Raw genomic sequence first — 21,444 nt, 5'->3', positions numbered from 1 at the left:
CACCTCCAACGTGATAAAAGGTGATACGTCAACGGTTTTGATGCTCTTCACATTATATAGCCAAAAGGAGGACGTCAGCCATCATGAGCGTTCACATGAATGGAAGTTAGGTGTACTCGGTAGTAGTGGTTTCACGCGATAATATAAATGTCCTACACAAAAATGATCATTGTGGATATCTGCATTAGAAATTTGGTAGAAGGAAGCTAATAGAAAAATAGAATAAAGGGGGTTTTGGGAAGTCTTTTGAAGATAAGAAACAGGAGACCATAACATGAGTGTGCTGCTGTCGGTACAAGGCATTAATCAAAGATGGGGCAGGTTTGAAGAGGGTGCAGAGAATATGAAGAAGCAAGTGAGACATATCTTTGATATGCCTTCCTTATCATCAGTCACCCCTGAACTCCTTCAGACCCCGGGTATAAAAGAAGCCACACATCTCCTAGTGCCATACTGACACGGCACAAGAGACTTGCGGAAAAGCCTGGCCTTGACCCACGCTCCAAACCCGCCTTTTTTGTCTTTGCACAACCCCGCCGGTAAATCACGAGAACATATCCATCTCCATTTCCGTGGTGGTATAAAAGCTCTATCCGTCCGGCCAGAGAATTTTGAGGTTCGTTGATTTAGACATCGACAATAAGAAGACATAATAGTGAGGCGGTCACAGCCCTTCGACGATACCAAATTTTGGCGAGCCGATTGGAGGAAGGGGAAAGGCACTTGTGGGTGGCGTCTTCTAGTTGCCGTCTTCCCCGTTTGCCTCCGAGCCGTCGCGGGGGCCGACAGAAGAGGCAGCCTCGCGTTGCATGCGAGCTTCTATCTCGCGCAGCTGAGACTCGCGCGCCAACAGCTCTTGGCGCTTCTCGTTGATCTCGCGCTGCACCTTGATCTCGATCTCGCGGAGCTTCTCCTCCTCGCGGCGGAGCTGCTCCTCCTTGAGGCGGACCGACTGGGATGCCAAGTCCTCCGGCTTCATCGATGAGTCGCTACAACAGGAATTTGGTCAGCATAAAGACGTGAAGGGCATGAAAGCCATAACGATAGCAACACAGCGACGGGGAAACATACACTCCAGCCCCACCATCAACACTCCTGCTGAGCGCCTCGGTACGGTAGTTCTCGTAGAGGAAGTCGTGGGTGATCTCCTTCAGATCAGCCAGATGGCTGTGGAGCAGTGCGGAGCGGATGGCAAGGAAGTCGGAGTGACGAGGGTTGTCAACCTCAACCACACCCCATGGGTATTGGCGTGCGCGAACTTTGCGGCCGCCAATCTCAATAATGTCCTCCGATCCGACGATAGCGAACGGCATCAGGCCACGAAGCTCGGCGTTCTCCTCGACTGTGTCCTCGTCATCCTCCTCAATATCGTAAGGAAAGTTGTAAACGGGGATGCGGTAGTGCTCGATGTCCTCCATGACCAGCTTCTTGGATTCGGCAAGCTCTGCGGGGGTCAAAGAATCGGCGCGGCCAATGACAGGGATAACGTTAACGCGCGGTGCCAAGCGCTTCATCAACTCGATGTCGAGCTCACGGAGACTGCAATCATGTTAGGCAGTGTAAAACGCAGTGTTATAGGTGGTGAAGTACGTACCCATGACCAGTCGGCGTGATAAAGTAGAGCATAGCGTGGACTCGGTTGTCTCTGAACCTGGGGTTACGCTTGATTCGTGACTCCTCTGCCAAAATGTTGTCGTACTCCCTCTCGAGATATCCAACAATCTCCGAAAAGCTGAGAGATGTTTGTAAGCACTTGTGTATTTGTATGGGCTGCGCATTCGAGATGCAGTACATACCTGGCCTCGTTGTCTACCTGGTCACCAAAACCTGGTGTGTCGACAACTGTGAGAGAAATTCTCGTTCCATCCTCATCGAGTTCAAGCTCTGCAACACCTGTTAGCCATACTGATCCTGCACCCTTTTGCGTCTTGATCTCAACAACTCACCAACGGTGATATCCTTGATCTTGACTCCCTCCTCGACGTGGGCCGATGAAGGATCATCCGAGTCCTTGTGATCGAGGACAGTCTTGCCGCAAAGAGTGTTGACGAAGGTAGTCCTGCCTGTACACGCCAGAAATGTCAGTGATTGCATTCAGCAAGCTGGCATCGAATGGATAAACTCACCAGTTCCTGAGGCTCCACAGACCATCAGACAGAACTGAATCCCCTTCTTCACGTTCTTCTTACGGCGCATCATCTTCTAACCGGTGGTAAAAGTCACTGTTAGCGATTTGATCGAAAAAGAGTGTCGGCGCAGTCAATTGGCCTGGTAATGGCTAGTGTTTTGTTTTTCTTGGAATGTTGTGTAGGACGAGTCGGTGTCTGTTCGGAAGGGAGCAATCTAGCCAGCAGGGGAAACGGTCCAGAAGGTTGCGGTCAACGTACGGCGGGAAACGACATGTGTTGAACTTGAAAGGAATTTGGTTGGTTAGATCGATGTTGGACGGCTGTTGCCTGGCTTGGTTGTTGGCTGTCCTGGCAAGAAATAAAGTTACTGTCTCTTGTTGTTCAGCACAAGTTGAATCAAAGTTGGGCTCGATAAAGGAGGTGTGGTCCGCTCTCTCTGATGGGGCGGCACTCGAAATGCAATTTCACAATTTGTTGCAGCGGGAGGCAGGAGAAACCAGACGAAGGCAGGGGTGGTTGCCGTCTCAGCGCTACGGGACAGGGTCCCGAAGTGATGTGGATCGAAGTTATCACAAATGGCCAATCAAATGTTGATTTATGTTTGTTTCTCTGAGCACAAGCCAATGCCAGAAATTCAGGGGCCCTCCAGCTGTTCATATCTTCAACGCAAGGATCTGCGTGGGTTACATGGGGTTTGATTGACAGCTGGCGGCGCCTGCCTATACCGACACGAGCATCTCACCAGCTGCAAGTAATCAACAAAGTCCCCACTACCTGCCACCGACTGGTATCTCGATATAGAGGTAGCGTAGCTACACTGCTACAGGCCTTGACAAGACGAAATATAATTCGTCGTTCCATCATCGGTTCAAACTCTGGAAACGGCACACGGGCTCGTTAAATTGATCGCTCCCACATCTTTGCAGCGTGGATCGCTGTACAACCGAAAGTTCCGTGCGTTTTCTATCTTGGCCAGTATTTTGGATTGGTTTCGAACCTGCAGGCGATTTACATAAGGCAGCTAGCCAGTCACGTTTGATCAAGCTCCTCAGGTGCCTCTACTCTAGCCTCATCAAACCTGGGACGTCACGTTCAGAAGACCCGCGGACTTTCCAGGTGATTTCCTTCACGTATAGATAATACTTATTTTACTTACGGTTCACACATCACATGATATATTTATTGGCGCCTCATGGCCACGGATCTTTCTTTCGCCTGCACATAAATACCCACATCTACCAAGCCGTTCGCTCCGAGCAACATTGTCCGTCCAGTCGCCGATCGGCGTTGCTGGACCCCGGGTATCCACATCGTAAACGACGCCGGCCGGCAGCGCATCCTAACACCCACAACCCCGTTGTAGGTTTGGCTTTGGCTTGGTCGCATGGTCTTGCATAACCAACCTTTGCCTGACTCGGTTTACCAACGTCCCGCATCATTACATATTCCTGGCACTGCGTGGATTGTTCATGCTCGGAAGGCCAGTGTCGGTCTACTAGTGCTTCCGATTTCTTTCATCAATTACTTCTTATTTCATCTAGACCTAGATCGACATAAAGACGACATTTCGGCTTTCCAACATGAATACTCGACCAGCCATCGAGGGTCCCCCAACCCGGACGACCCTATCGGCGTCCTTCAACAGTGACTCCACCTGTTTTGTGGTTGGATTGACTTACGGATATGCAGTCTTTATGAGCCGGGATTGTGTCATGAGAACGACCTCTGGTATGTGCGCGCAATGTTCCACCAGCTCCGGTGCTTTATCTTTGGCCACTAATCATGTTGATAGATTTGAGATCTGGGGTCGGAATCGCCAGCATGAGGGGTGTTAGCAATGTGATTGGACTTGTCGGTGGAGGACAGCCTGCTAGATGGGCGCCTAACAAACTTATACTCTGGAACGTACAAGCAAATAAGGTCTACCTGGAGATCAGCACCTTACTGCCAATCCGTGGCGTTCAGATGTCAATGGAACGGACAATAGTCGTACTAAAGAACAGCGTACGCGTCTACAAGTTTGACAAGAAGCCCGACCTCATAACATCGTATGAGACAGCCGACAACATTTTGGGCATTGCTGATCTGTCAGTATCGGGAGACATGCTGGCCTTTCCCGGAAGGACATCAGGACAAGTGCAGCTTGTCAATTTTGCCACTGATACTGTCCGCATCATTCCTGCACACTCATCCACTCTTGCATCCATCCGGTTCAGTCCAGATGGAAGACTAGTGGCTACAGCAAGTGAGAAGGGGACGCTCCTCCGTGTCTTTTCCACTGCCACCGGTGGACGCGTGATTGAGTTACGAAGAGGGCTGGATCCTGCAAAGGTCTTTTCGCTCCGTTTCAATCCGGCAGGAACCATGCTGGCCTGCACCTCAGACAAGGGCACACTACATTTATACGACATCCCGGCATCTAACGCTGGTAACGCTGGTAACGCTGGTGCGCAGACCGCGACTAACACTCCAGGAGTGGGGTTCTCAGATAGTGATGTGATCGTCAAGCCACCGACGACAAAGGCGGGAAATGCGGGAAACAGCGAAAGTTCCAACACAAACAACTCATCTACAAGATGGGGTATTCTCGGTCAACTGCCACTGATGCCCCGTTATTTTCGAGACGTCACATCCTTTGCGCAGATCACGTTCGCATCAGTGGATGATTCACCCATGCCGACTACGTCTGCCAACAGTCCAGCGAGAAACACAGAAGACCTCGTTGGGGTGTCAAGAAGGGTTGGCAGTTCCCGGAATGGGCAGCCACTGTCTTCTAGCAAAGACAATGACTATTCCATGAACATCAAACCGAACAAGGGAGAGATTGGTTGGCCAACGGAGGATGAGATTATCGTGATTGGGGCAGGTCACGATGCGCGCTGGGAGAGGTTCCAGCTAGTTCAAGAACAGACAGGAGAGAGGAATCTTGTCAGGTCAGGATGGAAAAGATTCATGACGCAAATATAAGAGGCAGCGAGCCCTTTGTCGCCTACCAACTATTAGGCGGCGCGGACAACGCTTGCTTGCACGTTGGCACAATGCTGGGCATTGGACCGTCGGGCCATACTCACCGACGGGGAAGTTGTCCGAACCTGACGGTAGGAAACGTTCGTTTTATTGGAACTGCAGGACTTGGAGCAACGTGGACGATATTACGCAGCGGTTTATTCATTCAGTTTTGCTATTGTCCATTCAGTAAGGAGTTGTTTAGTCATTGGGGCATGTGCCGAGGGGCTCAAGCAGTACAATAAATTAGGGATTATGGCGTTGGGGAATGTGGGCAAATTTATAAGTACTAGCAATCATAAAGAATAAGATGATCGATACCAACCTCTATGACGGATCACTTGCAGGGAGGCATCGGTTCACCGGCAATCAACGCAGAACTAACAAGACAATCAAAATAATACTGAGGTCATGTATTTAGTACGGAGCATTCCAATATGTTCATCCAGTGCCGTACAGTTCCCCTGAAGCCTCACGAATCCTACAGACTACTACAATAGCAAACAAGAGCAACCCAAAGGTTCTGAGAATCGTACAATTACGCAGGTTGATGACAGTCTTTTCCTGGTACCGAAAAAAAATCAAACTAAAACCGGAATATCAACACAAGAAACCGAACTACTCGTCGCCACCCATACCTTAATTCTGCTGCTGGCTGTTAAGAATACGAAGGATGGCGAGGAACAGGTTGATGATGTCGAGGTACAGGCTGATGGCAGCTGCGATCTCCTCCTCGACGTGGTGCGTGCGCATGACGAGCTGGGTGTCGACAAGGATGTAGCCGCTGAAGACGAGGGCGGCCAGGGCGCCGTAGATGAGCTCGGCGGTGGAGCTGTAGGGCAAGAACATGGCGACGAAGCCGAAGAGTACGAGGCCCCAGAGGGCGCCAAAGAGGTAAGGCATCCACGAGGTGAAGTCGTACTTGGTCTGGAAGGCGAACGCGGTCAGGAAGACAAACATGCCGGCAGTCAGGAGGACAGCGTTGAGCACGATCGACGAGTCGTAAAAGGTCACGACCACGGAGATGGTGTATGCCTCGAGCAGCGTGAAGCCGCCGAGGAAGAGCAGGTTGGTGGGGTAAGATTTGCGCTTCCAGTAGGTCAGGAGCATCATGCCCATGGCGCCGAAGAGCTGTAAGTTTGGTGAATGTTAGTGTCTATGGCATTCCGAGCGATCCGCAATGCGCACTGCAAGGAGAATAGGGCAACTTACAGAAAGCCAGAGGACGCCGGGATGCGCCCTCACCCAGTCCCGATACGAAGTGCTCATGAAACCCAGGGCACTGACGCCGCCGGTGATGAGCAGCTGGACGGTCAAGATCGAGTAGACCTTGCGGATGAACTGGTGGCGAATCTCGACGGTGGCCTCGGCCACGTTGCCGCCAAACTTGAAGTCATCGGGGAGGTCATCCTCGCTTGACCGCGGGACACCGCTAGCAAGACGCTCGGCATCGGAGGGCTGCGCTGCGGAGGAGCCTGTTGCCTGGTAGGACGGCGGAGCGGAGGTGTAATCGAGGTGGTCGTCGGGGTCCTGCGTGGGGGCAGCCGTGTACTTGGCATTTGCAGCCATTGTTGTTTCTGCAGAGCGGAACGAGAATTTGTCTACAAGGCAGTTGGTAATTCTGTAGGTAAATTCTGAGAGCTACTCAAGTCGTCGACAAGAGCGTTGTGGCGGGCAATATAAGACGTAGCGCTAGGTAGGCAGACAAGGCAGAGAACCTTACGAGGAAGGTTGTGGAAGCGTCGCGGGTCATCAGATCACCCCACAGATGGTTGGCGTCACCAATGTGAGTTGCTTTACTTAGCACATGGGTCGGGGTAATCCCTGCTCAGCTGCATCTCACACGTGATTGCAGAGCCTCAGTAACGGCTCAGCCACACACGCCACAAAAGCCCCAGGAACTTTAGCCACAAGCTTCGAGTCTGAACCTCCAGCCAATGAGGCCAAAGTTCAAAGAGATTACCAGCAGACGCCATTTCGCCAATGCGGCAAACGCGGCAACCCAGATCCTGGTGCTTGCTGGGACAATGAAAATGGAAACAAGCTTATTCAATGCAAGCTGTGGTAGGACACGGTTGTAAAATTAGCGAAGACAAGAACCGAAGACTGGAACATGAAGACTAGAAATGCGAAAACACAATCTTCTTTTGTTGGGATATGAGCAGTGTGCCACAGCTTTCCGGATTTTTTTTTCTCAGTGCAACGAGCTTGGAAGTACGTAGTAAAAGCAGCTTTCATAAAGTATAATTAATAGTTGCGCGCGCACATAAATACCCTGGTAAAGGTTGCTTGAAATACGCCGTACGCTTTACGGACGGCCCCTTGCATGGAAGTCTGAACTCCCAGCCGCTTTTCCCTCCTTCCAAGACTTGATGCATTCCATCCACCTTTCGGGCCCATGCAGTTCATCCGATAAAGGGTCCTAAGTGCAATTGAGGGCTGAAATGGTATTACAAGCATCTTCAATGGCAATCAAGGGGTAAAAGTCAACCGGGCAGGCGTTTTGCTGAAAATTTCCATGATGCTTTCATTTCGCTGTCAAATATGTCAACCAAGCTTGATGCATTGGTGTATGCAGCTACGTCAGGCTACTGAGCTAGCTGGAATCGCTGAGCAGCGCCGGACGTATACGGAGTAGCTCGCTGAATCCTGTTGGAGATCTCGCTATCCGTGTGTAGGCGGTTCTTGTAACCTGACTTATCTAGTCGACTGGAATTGACCACTGGCATTCGCTGGATCGTGTCCGTGTCAGTAGCAGTCCTTGCCGAAGAGGACGAATCCGACACAATCGTGGAATTGCAGTGCTATGTGTGCCTAGCTGGCCATTCCCCGCTTCGTTGGTATGGCCGCTGGCTTCATCCCTGCGAGTGGACGATCCTCCTACTCTGTTATAACAGGAAATTTAGGACAACCTGGAAGATTCGAGTCGTGCGTGCCTCGCCGGAACCTCTCTTCCTTATGGCCTACTGACTTGCTTGACTTGAGAACCGACACGCGGAATTTCCAATGCAAGCTAGAACGGGACAGCCATCTCAACAACTACCACCTTGGCGTCAGGGCAAGAAACATCGAGATGCAGAAAACCAGAACCTATCGCCATAATCAGACCAGAGTACCCTGACAGCGGATACAGATGAGAATCTAATCCCTGTTAACCCCCTTTCCCCGCCATTGAAAAACACTGCGGGTTCCTTTCGGGAGAGGACCTGCACACCGCCCAACACTCCGCAGGTGACCCCACTTCCATTCGAATTTCGCCAGAGGTCCCCTTTTCTAGAAAGGGAGGTCCAAGACTCGGCCAATTTCGCCATACAACAAAAGAGAAGAAAAAAATAAGAGGCAGCTTTGACGAACGCCCTCGCTTTTTCCTCCAACAGTCAAGCTGATATTGCAAAAAAATCCTCTTTTTGCAAATTGACTTTTCTGATCTTGCTTTGCTTTTGGGCAAGCTTGCGACCAGGATCTTTGTTCTTTCTTTCACTTTATTTTTTTTTCTTTGTTTCGTGTTCCTAGGAAGCTACCACCTAGACGCGGCTCTATAAACGAGTATAGTCATCCTATTTCGTTGCTAGCTCCGACACTTTCAACTACGGCCGCGGTACGGTCCTCAACAATCCCGCGCCGTGCCACTAGCCCACCCGAACTTCGGGCCTTCGCCCGATTACTTGCTGAACGGCAGCGAACCACCAGCAGGTTGAGCAGAAAGTCAATTGGGTGCCCTTTTCCACGTGTTCAGACGAGGAGAAATATCCAAGGGCTAGCGCTGAAGAGAAACTTTGTTTTTTTTTTTGCGCGCACGCTCACTAGACTAGGCCACACGAACTTTTTGTGTTCTGCGCCATCTCGAAGTCTACCAACTACGGCGGCGGTTTTTTTTTTCGCAAACAACCAAGAGCTAGAGAAAAAGCCACAAGGAATTTCGAGTGTTCCACACAGCGCCGCCCGCGACCAGACAATGCCGCCTGACCGAAAGCAGAAGAGGGAGTCGGCTCCTGCCAGGCCCCCGTACTCACAGCTGCGGCGCACGATCAAGAAGGAAGATGTGGCCATGTCTGGTTTCACGAGGTGGTGCGTCAAGCACCAAATTGGTATGTTTTGCTCTTGTTTATGCTTTTACACTGCCATTATGCCCTGAACAACAAAGTACTAATATTGATGCGCACCACCTAGGGCTATCCATGAACCTTCTCGCGCTCCTAGCCCTCACTCATGTCTGTTTCCCCAAGAGCCACAAATATACAACCAAGTTCTTTTCTCAGTCCTACTACAACCCCAGGAGTGGCGAATACGGTATTGGCAAGGATGATTACTACCAGATCTTCTTCTATATGACGATATTTACAGCCCTCAGGGCTGGTACCATGGACTATGTTCTCGCGCCGCTTGCAAGATGGTGGGGTATCACCAAAAGGAAAACCATCGACCGCTTCAGTGAGCAGGGCTATCTTGTGTTATACTATGCTATTTTCTGGCCCATGGGAATGGTGAGTTTGGCCCGGTACCCTGGATGCGCCGTCTGTTTCTGGCGCGGCAGTTACTAATTATATGTTTTCACAGTACATCTACTGCAACTCTGATTACTACATGAACTTGACAAACTTGTGGACGAACTGGCCCAACAGGGAAGTTAGTGGGCTGATGCGCGTCTACATGCTCGCGCAACTTGCCTTTTGGTTCCAACAAATCCTCGTCATCAATATCGAGGAACGTAGGAAAGACCACTGGCAGATGTTTGCGCACCACGTGGTTACCATCGTCCTCATTACGACGTCATGGCGCTACGGCTACACGCGTGTCGGCAACCTGATCCTCATTTTGATGGATGGAGTTGACATTGTGTTCTCTGTAAGCTCACTATATACGTTGTCTCCAATCACTTGAAACTCAGGCGCTAACAATTTGCTTGCGCTTAGGCTGCCAAACTCTTGAAATACACGGGCTTCGATACTGCCTGTGATGTCTTTTTCGGTCTTTTCATGCTCAGCTGGGTTATCGCGCGTCACTTCGTGTACCTCACGGTTTGCTGGTCGATATATAAGGAGGCGCCGAGCGTCATGCCTGATGGCTGCTTCCGCGGTCCGGCCGACAAGATCGAGGGGCCTTTCCCAGTGCCTTCAGACAGGGGCCTGTGGTATATCGTAGAGCCACTCATCAACAACAATTCACTGGTGTGCTTCGACGACCCGGTGAAATGGTCATTCCTCTTGTCTCTCCTCTTCCTCCAGGGCATTTTGCTTGTGTGGCTCGTGGCCATCTTCCGCGTCGCCATCAAGGTCCTCCGCGGGACGGGCGCCGAAGACACGCGCAGCGACGACGAAGAAGACGAGGAGGAAGATATTGAAGCCGATGGCGTGACCTACCAAAAGACGGGTGCCACGCTCAAGGATGCTGTCGCTGGTCGCGGTGGCAAGACGACGCTGTCTGACGATGACAATGACGAGCCGATCGAGGAGGAGGTCGGTGTGGAGGACATTGACTTTAAGGGTTGGGGCAGGCGATCGGGCGTCAAGAGGCAGGCCTCATCCGCGACCGGTGTTAGTCTTCCCGGCCACAGCGACCGGAAGGAGCTTCTCGGCAGGATTGGTTGCGAGAAACAGGTCGACTGATTTTACCCGCGGCCTTTTTGATGCCATGGTTGTTTAGCGCCGGCTTAGTTTTTGTCGAGGCAAAATGGGCTTTATGTTTCAAGACCGGCTGCCAAAAAAAAATTTAGACTCGGAAAGGAGTCTTTTTCTCTTCTTAGATTATCATTCAATATTCTGCATTGTTAAACTTTTTGTTTACAGAATCATCCCTCCGCGGGGAAGCAACTTTTGGCTAATTGCGGGACACCGTAGCAGATGTCGTTATATTTGTTTGTTTTGACTGCCGTTGTCTGGGGAAGTGACCCATTTGATCCAATGTGGCTCGACGCGGAATGTGCATCATGTTCTTATACCCGAGCTTGCTTTTGCAAATGGGATGACAGAAGTACCCCGTAGTCCCGTACTGCGCTAGCACAGATGCTCGGTGCTCGGGACCATCCGCAGAAGACACCAAAACAAACGCCGTCGTGTTGAGAAAGGGTTCCAAGCAACTGTCAAGCTCGGCAGAACGTTCTAGACTAGGTATCACGAGCGCTCTTTGTTCCTCGCCATCTGTGTATCTGTGCTGCCCTCTCGTAAAGATCCTACAGCGCTTCCTTCATCATGGCTAGAAACCACAACAGTCTCGACATAAATCCTGCGGCCTGAACATGTCGTCGGAATATAGAGAAGGGTCCGTTCAGACCCGAGATAAACTGGGTGGCCTTTTGCTTGCGTTGTTGTCATAAGTCCATTACAATGTGACTAGCTTTTGTCATACAGTATTGTACAGTTCTATCAGTCCTCCCCCCAATGAGAAAACAGAAAGTCCCCGGCCTCCAAGGTCGTGTGGTTTGATGATTACAAGGTATTGAGCTGGAGGAACAGATGCACGGCGTGGAAACGGTCGGTGAGGTATCGGTCTGCCGAAGACGGTGAAGCGCACGCCGGGACTGAGCCTGCGCACTTTGTTCAAGCTCGACGTGGTGAGTTTTGAAAGCTCAAGATTGTTTCTCAGAACAGCTTCGAAACGACGTCGATGGCGAAGGGAGCTGCAGGAGGGTGTGAGAAAGCCATGTCAGCAGAGGTGTTTCCGGCCGATCTACTTCAGATCCCCGGGAGGAAGGGAAACGGTGACTGTCTCACAGAAGTAGAGAATGACGCTGGCAGCGACAAAGTGCTTCACCGCAAAGGTGGCCTCCTCCTCGGCCATGCGAAGCTGCTCCTCCGAAAGCTGGGGTGGCTCGACTGCTCGAAAGGGTGGGTGATTTGTTTGCGTTAGTAACGTTTATTGTTTGAGATTCGACAGCAAGCCAAAACTGCCAAGACCCAACAAAAAAACTACAGAAAGGGTAAACAGTCAGTTGCATAGATGGAAGGGATGAAACTTACATCCTCCAAACATCGTGACAGCTTATGTGGGGCGATGTGAATAGGTGATTGTTTATCGGTGTAGGGGAAACCAAATAGTATTAAATTTTCTGCACGTCAGTTGATGTCGATGTCGTTTATTTTTTTGTCTTTTTTTTTGGGCGGTAGTCAATGCGATGATGTCGGCGCGCATAGCAATCAGCCTCGACTTTTTTTTCTCCTCCGTTTCTGGGACCACTTCGAAAGTGACAAGGGTCATCCGATAGCGATAACTTTAATTATCCCGCGGAAGACGGTCGGTAGCTGCAGAGATTTCTGGCCTGTGATTGGCGGGGCTTCTGAATCGTGCATGTGGCGGGGCCGAAGATAACCGTGGCCCAAGGTTAACGGCCGGACCTGACTAGCGCTGGTATCTTGAGGGTTTTTGGGTGTGTGTTATCGATCTCTTTGGAGATTCATGACCAAAGAGGATGACTAGACTAGACCTAAATTGCAAAAGAGGAACAAAAATAGATGATCAAAGCTGAATTGTGCGGTCAGAGCAGGTTGCCAAGGGAGATTAAATCACCAGGAAGAAAAAAAAAAATTGCCACAGAAACTTATTCGATTGTTTGTTTGTTAGACACGGGCTGGCTACGCATCGATCGAATTGCGGCAGGTCTAAGCTGTAATACCGATCAGCTGACCACCCGATAACGGACGTTTTCCTGGCATGCTGGCTGGGGTCCTACTTGATTCGACACATCGTTTAACTTGATCTTGCAGTTTCACTTTCTTCACCGTTTTTTTCTATTCTGCCATTTGATTTTCCACCATAAAAGCTAGAGGACAATACTCATCTGTTTTTTGTTTTCAAAAAAAAGTAAGAAACCAAGAAAAGTCCCAAAACAAAAAAAGTCAAATAAGAAAATACAAGGGGGCAGTGTCGGCGAGGCACATATAGGCCCATCATGTCGTCACGAACATTGGCTCTCTCCCGCCACGTGGCTAGGATTGGACAGTCACATTCATCTCAGGTCCGGCTTTTGTCGAGCTCCCGGAGTCTTTTGAACAGGTCCGGGCTGGATTCTTCAAGGCAGCAAACATGGGGAAAGTCTTCCCAAGCCGGTGCCGTTGCCCGGCAGTCATGTCTCCGCCGCTATCAGAGCACCTCGGCTCAGGCATCTGGAATCTGGGGAGAAGACGTGCTCCGCCAAAAGGACTTCCCCAAGATCCACAGCCTGCAAGATTTCAGTGACAGGCACATTGGCCCCGATGCGCAAGAGGAGGTGGAAATGCTCAAGGCTCTGGACCCGCCAATGGAGTCGATGGACGCCTTTGTCGGAGAGGTCATTCCCGAGGATGTGCGGTTGAGCAAGCCGATGGGCGTGTGGCGGAAGCAGACCGAGCAGGAGATCTCGTCGAACATTTCGGCACACTGCCGGGACTCGCCACCTCCGTGCTTCATCGGAAAGGGCTACTACAACACTCTGACCCCCGAGGTCATCAAGCGCAACATCCTCGAGAGCCCCGCCTGGTACACCAGCTACACGCCTTACCAGGCCGAGGTGAGCCAGGGTCGCCTGGAATCGCTGCTCAACTTCCAGACCATGGTTTCGGACCTGACCGGTCTGCCCGTGGCCAACGCCAGTCTTTTGGACGAGGGTACGGCCGCGGCTGAGGCCATGACCCTGTCTATCAACTCGCTTCCGTCGTCCCGGGTAAAGAGGGCCGGAAAGACGATGCTTGTGGCCAGCTCGATGAACCCGATGACCATCAAGGTCATGGAGGGACGCGCCGAGGGTTTCGGTGTCAAGATTGAGAAGGTCGCAATCCCTTCGCCCGAGTTCAACGAACGGTTGGAGCAGCTCGGCGACGACGTCGTGGGCGTCATGATTCAGTACCCCGATGACCTCGGTGGACTTGCCGACTACCGGGACGTGGCCAAGCGTGTGCACGACAAGGGAGTCCTGCTCAGCTGTGCTACGGAGCTCCTCGCCTTGACTCTGTTCACGCCGCCCGGCGAGTGGGGAGCCGACATTGCCTTTGGAAGCTCGCAGAGGTTCGGTGTTCCTCTGGGTGGTGGCGGCCCGCACGCTGCCTTCTTTGCGGTCTCGGAGAAGCACAAGCGCAAGATCCCCGGCCGTCTCGTCGGTGTGTCCAAGGACCGCCGGGGTGAGCGGGCGCTCCGTTTGGCGCTGCAGACCCGTGAGCAGCACATCCGGAGAGAAAAGGCGACGAGCAACGTCTGCACTGCTCAGGCCCTGCCCGCCAACGTGGCCGCCATGTACGCTGTCTACCACGGGCCCGAGGGACTGAAGGCTATCGCTGAGGGCATCGTGCGCAAGGCCAAGTACGTCCAGGCTGCCCTGGCACAGCTCGGCTTCTCTGTCGCCGAGACCAAGGCTATCGATGGCGTGGTTGCTTGGGATACTGTCGTCGTCGACATGGGTTCCCGCGAGACCCTGCAGAAGTTCTTGGAGTCGACCAAGGACAAATTCCAACTGCGGGAGCTGACCACTCCCGGTCGCTTCTCCATCACCGTCGACGAGTCAACAACACAAGAGGACATCAACTCGCTGTTGGGAGAGCTGTCCAGCTACGCACCGAACAAGGGCGTCAGCCCGCAGCAGTTCACCGACAGCTTCACCAAGGCTGTGTCGGCAGAGCTGCCTGGACACTTCAAGCGATCGTCCCCATACCTGCAGCACCCTGTCTTCAACTCTCACCACTCGGAGACGGAGCTTCTGAGGTACATCTACCACCTCCAGTCCAAGGACCTTTCGCTGGTGCACTCGATGATTCCGTTGGGATCATGCACCATGAAGCTCAACGGTTCAGTTGAGATGACCACGCTTTCGATGCCGGCCTGGTCGCAATCCCACCCAGCATCCAACGACCAGCCTGTGTGGGCCGACATGCTCAGCTCCCTCAACGACATGCTCAAGAAGGTGACGGGCATGTCCGAGGTGACGCTGGAGCCCAACTCTGGCGCTCAGGGTGAATTCGCTGGACTGCGAGCCATCCGGGCCTACCACAAGAGCCGAGGTGACGACAAGCGCGACATCTGCCTGATCCCCGTGTCTGCGCACGGCACCAACCCTGCATCGGCGGCCATGACGGGCATGCGTGTGGTCCCCATCAAGTGCGACGTCAAGACGGGCAACCTCGACGTCGAGGACCTCGAGGCCAAATGTGAGAAGCACCGCGACGAGCTGGGCGCCATCATGGTGACCTACCCCAGCACGTTTGGTGTCTTCGAGCCGAGGATCCGCGAGGTCTGCGACATTGTCCACCGCCACGGCGGTCAGGTGTACATGGACGGCGCCAACATGAACGCCCAGGTCGGCCTGTGCTCGCCTGGTGACATTGGCGCCGACGTCTGCCACTTGAACCTGCACAAGACCTTCTGCATCCCGCACGGCGGTGGCGGCCCGGGCTCCGGTCCCGTCTGCGCCAAGAGCCACTTGGGACCTTTCTTGCCCAACGCCGCAGTGCGCGAGGCCGAGATCAAGGCAGTTTCGCTTTCCGGCTCCAAGTCGGGCGAGGAGGCCTCGTCGTTTGCCGTCAGCTCTGCTCCCCACGGTAGCGCCTCCATCCTGCCTATCAGCTGGTCTTACATGGCTCTCATGGGTACGTATCCACTTTCGACTACATAATATAGAATGGCCCCGCTTTACGCCCGTCATAGTACTAACATGCCACACCCCCCACACCAATAGGTCCCGACGGACTCAAAAAGGCAACCGAGGTTGCGATCCTCAACGCAAACTACCTCCTGGCGCGCCTCAAGCCGCACTACCCGATTCTCTACACCAACGACAAGGGTCGCTGCGCTCACGAGTTCATCCTGGACGCGCGGCCGTTCTCCAAGACTGCGGGCGTCGAGGCCATCGACATCGCCAAGCGTCTGCAGGACTACGGCTTCCACGCCCCGACCATGAGCTGGCCCGTGGCCAACACGCTCATGGTCGAGCCGACCGAGAGCGAGTCCAAGGCCGAGCTGGACCGGTTCGCCGACGCGCTCATCAGCATCCGCGCCGAGATCAGGGACATCGAGGAGGGCAGGCAGCCCAAGACGGGCAACGTCCTCAAGAACAGCCCGCACCCGCTGCACGACATCATCGGCGGCGACGGCAACGGTGGCGCCGGCTGGGACAGGCCCTACACGCGCGAGCAGGCCGCCTACCCGCTCCCCTGGCTGCGGGAGAAGAAGTTTTGGCCGACGGTCGCTCGTGTCGACGACACCTTTGGTGACCTGAACCTCTTCTGCACATGCCCGCCCGTTGTGGACACTACGGGAGATGTGAACTGAGTCAGGTACTTGGTGTATGGGGTGTGTGTGCGTGTTTGGATTTCTTTTTGGGAGTTGGTGTGGTGCATTTAAAACTGTGTTCCATGAGCTACGTATTTTGATTCCATGTGACTTTTTACTTTTCTTTTCCTTTCTACACTTTGCTTTTTTTTGTCGTTTCATGGTTTACAGGGCCATCTCATTCAACAGAGATAGAATTCCAGTACATCAAAAAAGACCATTGGAGTTATGGGGGTTTATCAATACCTAAGGTGGTATAGTTATACATATTTCAACATTTAGATAGCCGGCATGGAGTCTTTTAGGCGAAAATTTAAAAAAAAAGGTCAGTCGAGAATATTTTGCTCACAGTCTCTTCTTCGTTATCGTCGTCGTAAGTTACATGGATGAGTGCTGTTTTTTTGGGGTGAAAGCTGAGCTTCCAGTCGTTGTCTGTGGTAGGTTAGAATTACAAAGCATGCTCCCATTTTTGTATATCCAACGGTTCAAACAGTTCATTTCACATTTCAGGGAAAAAAAGACCAACCGAACAAAAGATGAAAAGATTTCAGCTGTACCATGATATGACGAATGGTTCGATCGGCGATGATATCTCCCCAGGTATGCAAGTCAAGAAAAGAAGAAGAATGGTCGAATATCAGGGGTACCCAATCCTTCTTTCACGTACTTTGAGACCGAGAGAGGGCAATCAGACTAAAAGAAAGCCAAAGAAAAGAAAGGAGCAAAAAGAAAAGAATCACAAAAGTTGTCCAATCTACGCAGGAATAAAAAAAAAACCAAACAAACAAACACGTGAAATGGTTTTTTTTTTTTTTTTTTTTTGGGACCGATCTTTCACCAAAAGGAGGGGGCGGCCGCATTAATATGACGGGCATTTGGTCTCGGCTGCGTCTCTGATGGTTCCTCGGTCCTGTTTCACGTCACAGGTGGCCATCCGTGCAGGAAGCTCCATGGTTGAGCCGAATTCGGGGCCAAAAAGGGACGCAGGCTGGGTTATTTCAGTTTTATGTTTTTTGATTTCTTTTTTTGGGACGGACATTTTTTTTGTTCTGTTTGGCGGGATGCAAGATTGTTGGCGTTACCATTATTGGAAAAAGAAAAAAAAGTATGGGGAACCCATGCTCGCTGTACTACTACTGGCATCGTATAGCAAGGTACCTTGTGCCGTCATGGTGCGAGATATATTGCCCAGATAAGCACAGAACACAAAGACGGCTGTCTATCAGATACTTGTCTGTATCACTCAAAAAGAATCCAATCCTCGCCTTTTTTTTTGCTTTTCCAAAATACTCGTGCTCGCCGTTTTGATGCTCGCCGGTTATTCCACATACTCAAAATCCGGCAGCCACAGGGACAAAAGGTCAAGCCTCTGCAAAGTGAACGCTCCAGCATTTTCTGCTGCTTCATCCTGACTCTGCACATGCCGCCCAAGGCGATTTCGAAAGCTGGTAGAGTTCCCAGCAACATCGGACGATGACTTCACAGCCGCCTTGTGGTTGGCTGACTAAAAATAAGAAATCTCACCACACAAAAACGAACACAGTCTGCCTCAGTTGGTAGAAAAATGTAAATTTTGTGAAATCGTTATCATCAGAAAACAGGAGTCCAAGAAAAAACTCTCAGCATTAGAAAACCCCCCCAAAAGAAAAAGGAACGAACCAAACCCTACCCTTGGGGTTCTCAGATGCCGCCAAGATGAGATCTCTCCCGATTCCCATCATAACATATATTCTAGAGCTCTGGGCACCACCGCTCGACCGCCCACCGACGCAGCTGGTCTCGACGACGCCGGCGGTGGTGGCGCAGCAGCTGCCGGTGCCGAACGCAGCAGCGGCATCGTCGACGTCAGCACAGCATGGCGCAGCAGCAGCAGCAGCAGCAGCAGTGGCGGCGGACGTCAACTTTACGCTGCCGCGGGTGGCCGAGAGCAAGGAGCTGGGCATCGCCGAGGACGTCATGCTGAACCGGGACTCGTGCAACTCGGCGCGCCTGGCCAACCGCACGCTGTGGACCTGCCGCGACACGCAGTGGGTCATGGCCAACGGCCTGCCGCAGCTCGCCATCTTCAGCAGCACGGCCAGCTGGACCGACGACGGGGAGCCGCTGCGCATGTACGGCGACCAGGACGGCCGGGCCTTCTTCCCCCTGCTGGACGGCAACTGCAACGACAGCCAGGCGGGCATGTGCGGCGACGGCACTCGGTATTCCATCTGGCCCGACAGCCCGCCGCTGGTGGTCGAGGACGAGGACGACGGAGCATCATCCAGCGCCCGCGTCGTGTCCGCCTACACGTGGGTCAAAAAGTTCCGCATCGACGAGAAGCTGCAGACCTCGGACCCGGACCCGGCCTCGACGCTGTACCGCATCGACTACGACGTCAGCAGCGGGGCCGGCAACCGATCCGCGCTGCCGCACGTGGCCGTGGTCAACGAATCCTTCTACCCGGCGCGCGGCGTGTCGTACGGCAACTACGGGCACGTGACGCGCAACGGCACGGCGTACCTGTACGGGCAAATGTCCAACGGGCGCGTGTCGCTGGCGCGGACGCGGGCGACGCGGGCGGCCATCGAGGACCAGTCGACGTACGAGTACTTTACGCTGGGGCGGTGGACCGACGTGAAGCCGCCGCCCGACGCCGTCGAGAAGACGGGCTGCTGCGAGATCCCCAACGCGTCCGCCGGCGGGCAGGGGACCTACTTTTGGTCCGACCGCTGGCGCCGCTACGTCTGGGTCGGCCAGGCCGGCTTCAACGTCGCCCCCGACTTTTACATCACCACCGCCCCCGCGCCCGAGGGCCCCTGGGACAAGCCCGTCATGTTCTACAAGGGCGTCGGCGGCAACTACTCGCTGAGCGCCTACAGCCTCCAGGCGCACCCCGGTGTGGTGCTGGGCGACGCCGGTGGTGGTGGGGACTGGAACGGCGAGGAGATGGTCCTCTCGTACACCAAGAACGATGTGGTTTATGTGAACGCCGAGGTGTTTTTGAACGTCTACACCACACCTGTGGTCAGGGTGCGGTGGGAGTAGGACGGTTTTTTCTTCTTCTTCTTTTGCTTGTTGGTTCGTACGAGGGTTCTGCATGATTTTGGTCATGGGTGGTTTGCTGTCTTGTCTTGGAGTGGTTCCCTTGTGATAGATCAATCCTACAAGTTGTACATCTCAACTGTGTCGACGTTCCTGCTCAGATTTCTGTCAGATGTCCCAAGCCTTTGCTGCATCTCAACCAAGCAACTTCCCACCACCGTATACCCTCGTTCTTGCAAACTTGACCCCTGGCTGTTCAGAAGCAGTACCAAGAGACCGACGAGTAGCAAGTCTCATTATTCCATTTGCAATTCGTGCTGCAGGTTGCGGTCTGCAGTGCACTGCCCGCCCCATGGCAGCTTCTCGGAGCGGCCATAAAAACCCGACCAACATCCAGGTTTCAGCTGCTTGCTCTATTCGCAAGTTTAAGCCCATAATTATGGGACCTGTGGCCTCCGGCTGCAGGCGTCGGCAAGGCTTGCGCCCAGACCACCGGCCCCCGAGAGCTGCCAAGACCGTTATATGCGCAATGGACGCTGATGTTTTTTTTTTTTTTTTTTTTTTTTTCAGCAGGGTGCGGGATCGGGCCCGCTCAGGAAGGGGAATCCCGCATCCTGTCCGTGTTTCACCTTTTCTTTTTCATCGGTATAAGAACAAGGACAAACCGAGGTTCCAATTGGTATCCGCCCACGCCCAAAATCAAGCCTCGGACACTTCCCGAATCGTCCGGACAAACTGCTCCGGGTCGTGCGCGAACCTGCCCAGGAACAGCCCGTCCACCCCATCTTTGAGCTTCTCAAACAGTCCCGGCCCGGCGCTCCCACCGTACAGTATCCTGACCGTGCCCTCCCTGGCCCGCACGCACTCCAGCTCCCGGATCCCGCGCGCCACCGAGACCACGTACTCTGCCGCGGCGGGCTGCGCGGCCCCGATGGCCCAGACGGGCTCGTAGGCGAGCACGACCTCTGCGCTGCCGGGGACCGCGGCCATGACGGCCTGGACCTGGCCGGCGACGTCGGCCACGGCGGCCGAGATTTCAGCCTGGCGCGCGGTCTCGCCGACGCACACGAGCGGGATCATGCCGTTGCGCACGACGGCGGCGGCCTTGGCGGCGGTGCTAGCGTCGGTCTCGGCAAAGAGCCGCCGGCGCTCCGCGTGGCCCAGCTCGACGATGCGGCAGCCCACCTCGGCCAGCACGGCGGGGGACACCTCGCCCGTGTACGCGCCGGCGTCTTCCGAGTAGCAGTCCTGGGCGCCCGGGAGGATCGGGGAGGAGGCGGCGCGGAGCTGCTGGATGGAGGGGAGCAGGGTGACGTGGTCCGGGATGACGAAGACGTCGGTGTTTGAGGGGACGGAAGGCAGCAGGGAGAGGAGGCTGGTGATGTAAGAGGAGGTGCGGGCGGCGGAGAAGTACATCTTTGTTGATACGCCGACGATGCGGCGGGGTGGTGAGGGTGTGGACATGGTGTTTGTTGTGTTTTGAGATGGGTTGGGGTTGTTGCTTGCAGATTGGGAGTTGTATTTTTGGTGGTGGGCTCAAGTAAAGTATTTTTGTTTACTTTCTTACTGTTTAAAGCAGTTGTAGACCGACTCGAAATTGTTTTTGTTGTAGAGTTGATGCCATTCACCACAATACTACTATCTAGAACTGTTCTAGTAGTACACAAGTCCTGGAGACATTTGGCGCCCTGTCCATGCTAAATTCAGAAATTCAGGCACTGACAAATGGATGATGCTGTCAACGATCCACTGTGGGGACGTCTCAACAGCCTAAATCTCTCCAAAAGAACCCCAAATTGTGAACCCCGACACGAGGCTTTCTCTTTCTCTTTCTCTTTTTGTGCCGGCTGGGATGACGCGACACGATTTCTATGGTTTCTCAAGTGCTCCAGCTTCAATCGCAAATTCGTTTTCTTGCCGAACCAGTACGGCGCTTATTATGCCTGGTTTTTGATGTCCATTGAGAATTTGAATGGGCGAGCCACAGGTGCATCAGGCAAATGAGGGAATCCGAGCCGAGCCGACGCTGTACTGTCCTTCTCTTTCATCGCGCTGC

General features: G+C 53.2%; 8 protein-coding genes across 8 annotated transcripts; 4 read left to right on the top strand and 4 right to left on the bottom strand.

Moving 5' to 3' along the window:
• Positions 1–115: 115 nt before the first annotated feature.
• MGG_03087 (cell division control protein 11) lies at positions 116–2,603 on the bottom strand. The gene is made up of 7 exons (XM_003720538.1): positions 2,388–2,603; positions 2,127–2,202; positions 1,947–2,063; positions 1,797–1,884; positions 1,595–1,732; positions 1,072–1,539; positions 116–989 (listed from the first exon to the last, which is right to left on the bottom strand). Exons 1-7 carry the CDS (start codon positions 2,400–2,402, stop codon positions 740–742), a joined length of 1,152 nt encoding a protein of 383 aa, XP_003720586.1. The 5' UTR covers positions 2,403–2,603; the 3' UTR covers positions 116–739.
• A 359-nt stretch (positions 2,604–2,962) lies between these two features.
• Positions 2,963–5,597, top strand: MGG_03088 (uncharacterized protein). The gene is made up of 2 exons (XM_003720537.1): positions 2,963–3,857; positions 3,922–5,597. Exons 1-2 carry the CDS (start codon positions 3,710–3,712, stop codon positions 5,094–5,096), a joined length of 1,323 nt encoding a protein of 440 aa, XP_003720585.1. The 5' UTR covers positions 2,963–3,709; the 3' UTR covers positions 5,097–5,597.
• MGG_03089 (transmembrane BAX inhibitor domain-containing protein-containing protein 4) lies at positions 5,480–6,854 on the bottom strand. Its single transcript, XM_003720536.1, has 2 exons — positions 6,348–6,854; positions 5,480–6,266 (listed from the first exon to the last, which is right to left on the bottom strand). Exons 1-2 carry the CDS (start codon positions 6,702–6,704, stop codon positions 5,775–5,777), a joined length of 849 nt encoding a protein of 282 aa, XP_003720584.1. The 5' UTR covers positions 6,705–6,854; the 3' UTR covers positions 5,480–5,774.
• Positions 6,855–8,376: 1,522 nt separating this feature from the next.
• MGG_03090 (uncharacterized protein) lies at positions 8,377–10,956 on the top strand. Its single transcript, XM_003720535.1, has 4 exons — positions 8,377–9,223; positions 9,306–9,619; positions 9,693–9,980; positions 10,049–10,956. Exons 1-4 carry the CDS (start codon positions 9,091–9,093, stop codon positions 10,739–10,741), a joined length of 1,428 nt encoding a protein of 475 aa, XP_003720583.1. The 5' UTR covers positions 8,377–9,090; the 3' UTR covers positions 10,742–10,956.
• A 372-nt stretch (positions 10,957–11,328) lies between these two features.
• Positions 11,329–12,287, bottom strand: MGG_03091 (uncharacterized protein). The gene is made up of 3 exons (XM_003720534.1): positions 12,092–12,287; positions 11,846–11,947; positions 11,329–11,751 (listed from the first exon to the last, which is right to left on the bottom strand). Exons 1-3 carry the CDS (start codon positions 12,102–12,104, stop codon positions 11,714–11,716), a joined length of 153 nt encoding a protein of 50 aa, XP_003720582.1. The 5' UTR covers positions 12,105–12,287; the 3' UTR covers positions 11,329–11,713.
• Positions 12,288–12,793: 506 nt separating this feature from the next.
• Positions 12,794–16,692, top strand: MGG_15038 (glycine dehydrogenase). The gene is made up of 2 exons (XM_003720533.1): positions 12,794–15,682; positions 15,772–16,692. The coding sequence occupies exons 1-2, from the start codon at positions 13,021–13,023 to the stop codon at positions 16,362–16,364; spliced, it is 3,255 nt and encodes a 1,084-aa protein (XP_003720581.1). The 5' UTR covers positions 12,794–13,020; the 3' UTR covers positions 16,365–16,692.
• Positions 16,693–17,941: 1,249 nt separating this feature from the next.
• On the top strand, positions 17,942–19,391 carry MGG_03093 (uncharacterized protein; the record flags this gene model as incomplete). The annotated part of the gene is made up of 1 exon (XM_003720532.1): positions 17,942–19,391. Exon 1 carries the CDS (start codon positions 18,060–18,062, stop codon positions 19,389–19,391), a length of 1,332 nt encoding a protein of 443 aa, XP_003720580.1. The 5' UTR covers positions 17,942–18,059.
• On the bottom strand, positions 18,944–21,134 carry MGG_03094 (triosephosphate isomerase). The gene has a single exon (XM_003720531.1). The coding sequence runs from the start codon at positions 20,850–20,852 to the stop codon at positions 20,088–20,090; it is 765 nt and encodes a 254-aa protein (XP_003720579.1). The 5' UTR covers positions 20,853–21,134; the 3' UTR covers positions 18,944–20,087.
• Positions 21,135–21,444: the final 310 nt, after the last annotated feature.

This window comes from Pyricularia oryzae, chromosome 7 (genome assembly GCF_000002495.2).
Source record: "Pyricularia oryzae 70-15 chromosome 7, whole genome shotgun sequence".
Classification (NCBI taxonomy): domain Eukaryota; kingdom Fungi; phylum Ascomycota; class Sordariomycetes; order Magnaporthales; family Pyriculariaceae; genus Pyricularia; species Pyricularia oryzae.
Note: the sequence above shows the minus strand (reverse complement) of the source record. Positions and strands in the feature narration are given on the sequence as shown.

Coding starts and splice junctions, on each gene's coding strand:
- MGG_03087 (XM_003720538.1), bottom strand. Junction 2,064..2,126: donor CTGTGGAGCCTCAGGAACTG/GTGAGTTTATCC, acceptor TGGCGTGTACAG/GCAGGACTACCTTCGTCAAC. Junction 1,540..1,594: donor ATCACGCCGACTGGTCATGG/GTACGTACTTCA, acceptor ACATGATTGCAG/TCTCCGTGAGCTCGACATCG.
- MGG_03088 (XM_003720537.1), top strand. CDS start 3,710: ATGAATACTCGACCAGCCATCGAGGGTCCCCCAACCCGGACGACCCTA. Junction 3,858..3,921: donor TGTCATGAGAACGACCTCTG/GTATGTGCGCGC, acceptor TCATGTTGATAG/ATTTGAGATCTGGGGTCGGA.
- MGG_03089 (XM_003720536.1), bottom strand. CDS start 6,704: ATGGCTGCAAATGCCAAGTACACGGCTGCCCCCACGCAGGACCCCGAC. Junction 6,267..6,347: donor CCGGCGTCCTCTGGCTTTCT/GTAAGTTGCCCT, acceptor CCAAACTTACAG/CTCTTCGGCGCCATGGGCAT.
- MGG_03090 (XM_003720535.1), top strand. CDS start 9,091: ATGCCGCCTGACCGAAAGCAGAAGAGGGAGTCGGCTCCTGCCAGGCCC. Junction 9,224..9,305: donor GTGCGTCAAGCACCAAATTG/GTATGTTTTGCT, acceptor CGCACCACCTAG/GGCTATCCATGAACCTTCTC. Junction 9,620..9,692: donor TTTTCTGGCCCATGGGAATG/GTGAGTTTGGCC, acceptor ATGTTTTCACAG/TACATCTACTGCAACTCTGA.
- MGG_03091 (XM_003720534.1), bottom strand. Junction 11,752..11,845: donor CAGCGTCATTCTCTACTTCT/GTGAGACAGTCA, acceptor ACCCTCCTGCAG/CTCCCTTCGCCATCGACGTC.
- MGG_15038 (XM_003720533.1), top strand. CDS start 13,021: ATGTCGTCACGAACATTGGCTCTCTCCCGCCACGTGGCTAGGATTGGA. Junction 15,683..15,771: donor GTCTTACATGGCTCTCATGG/GTACGTATCCAC, acceptor CCACACCAATAG/GTCCCGACGGACTCAAAAAG.
- MGG_03094 (XM_003720531.1), bottom strand. CDS start 20,852: ATGTCCACACCCTCACCACCCCGCCGCATCGTCGGCGTATCAACAAAG.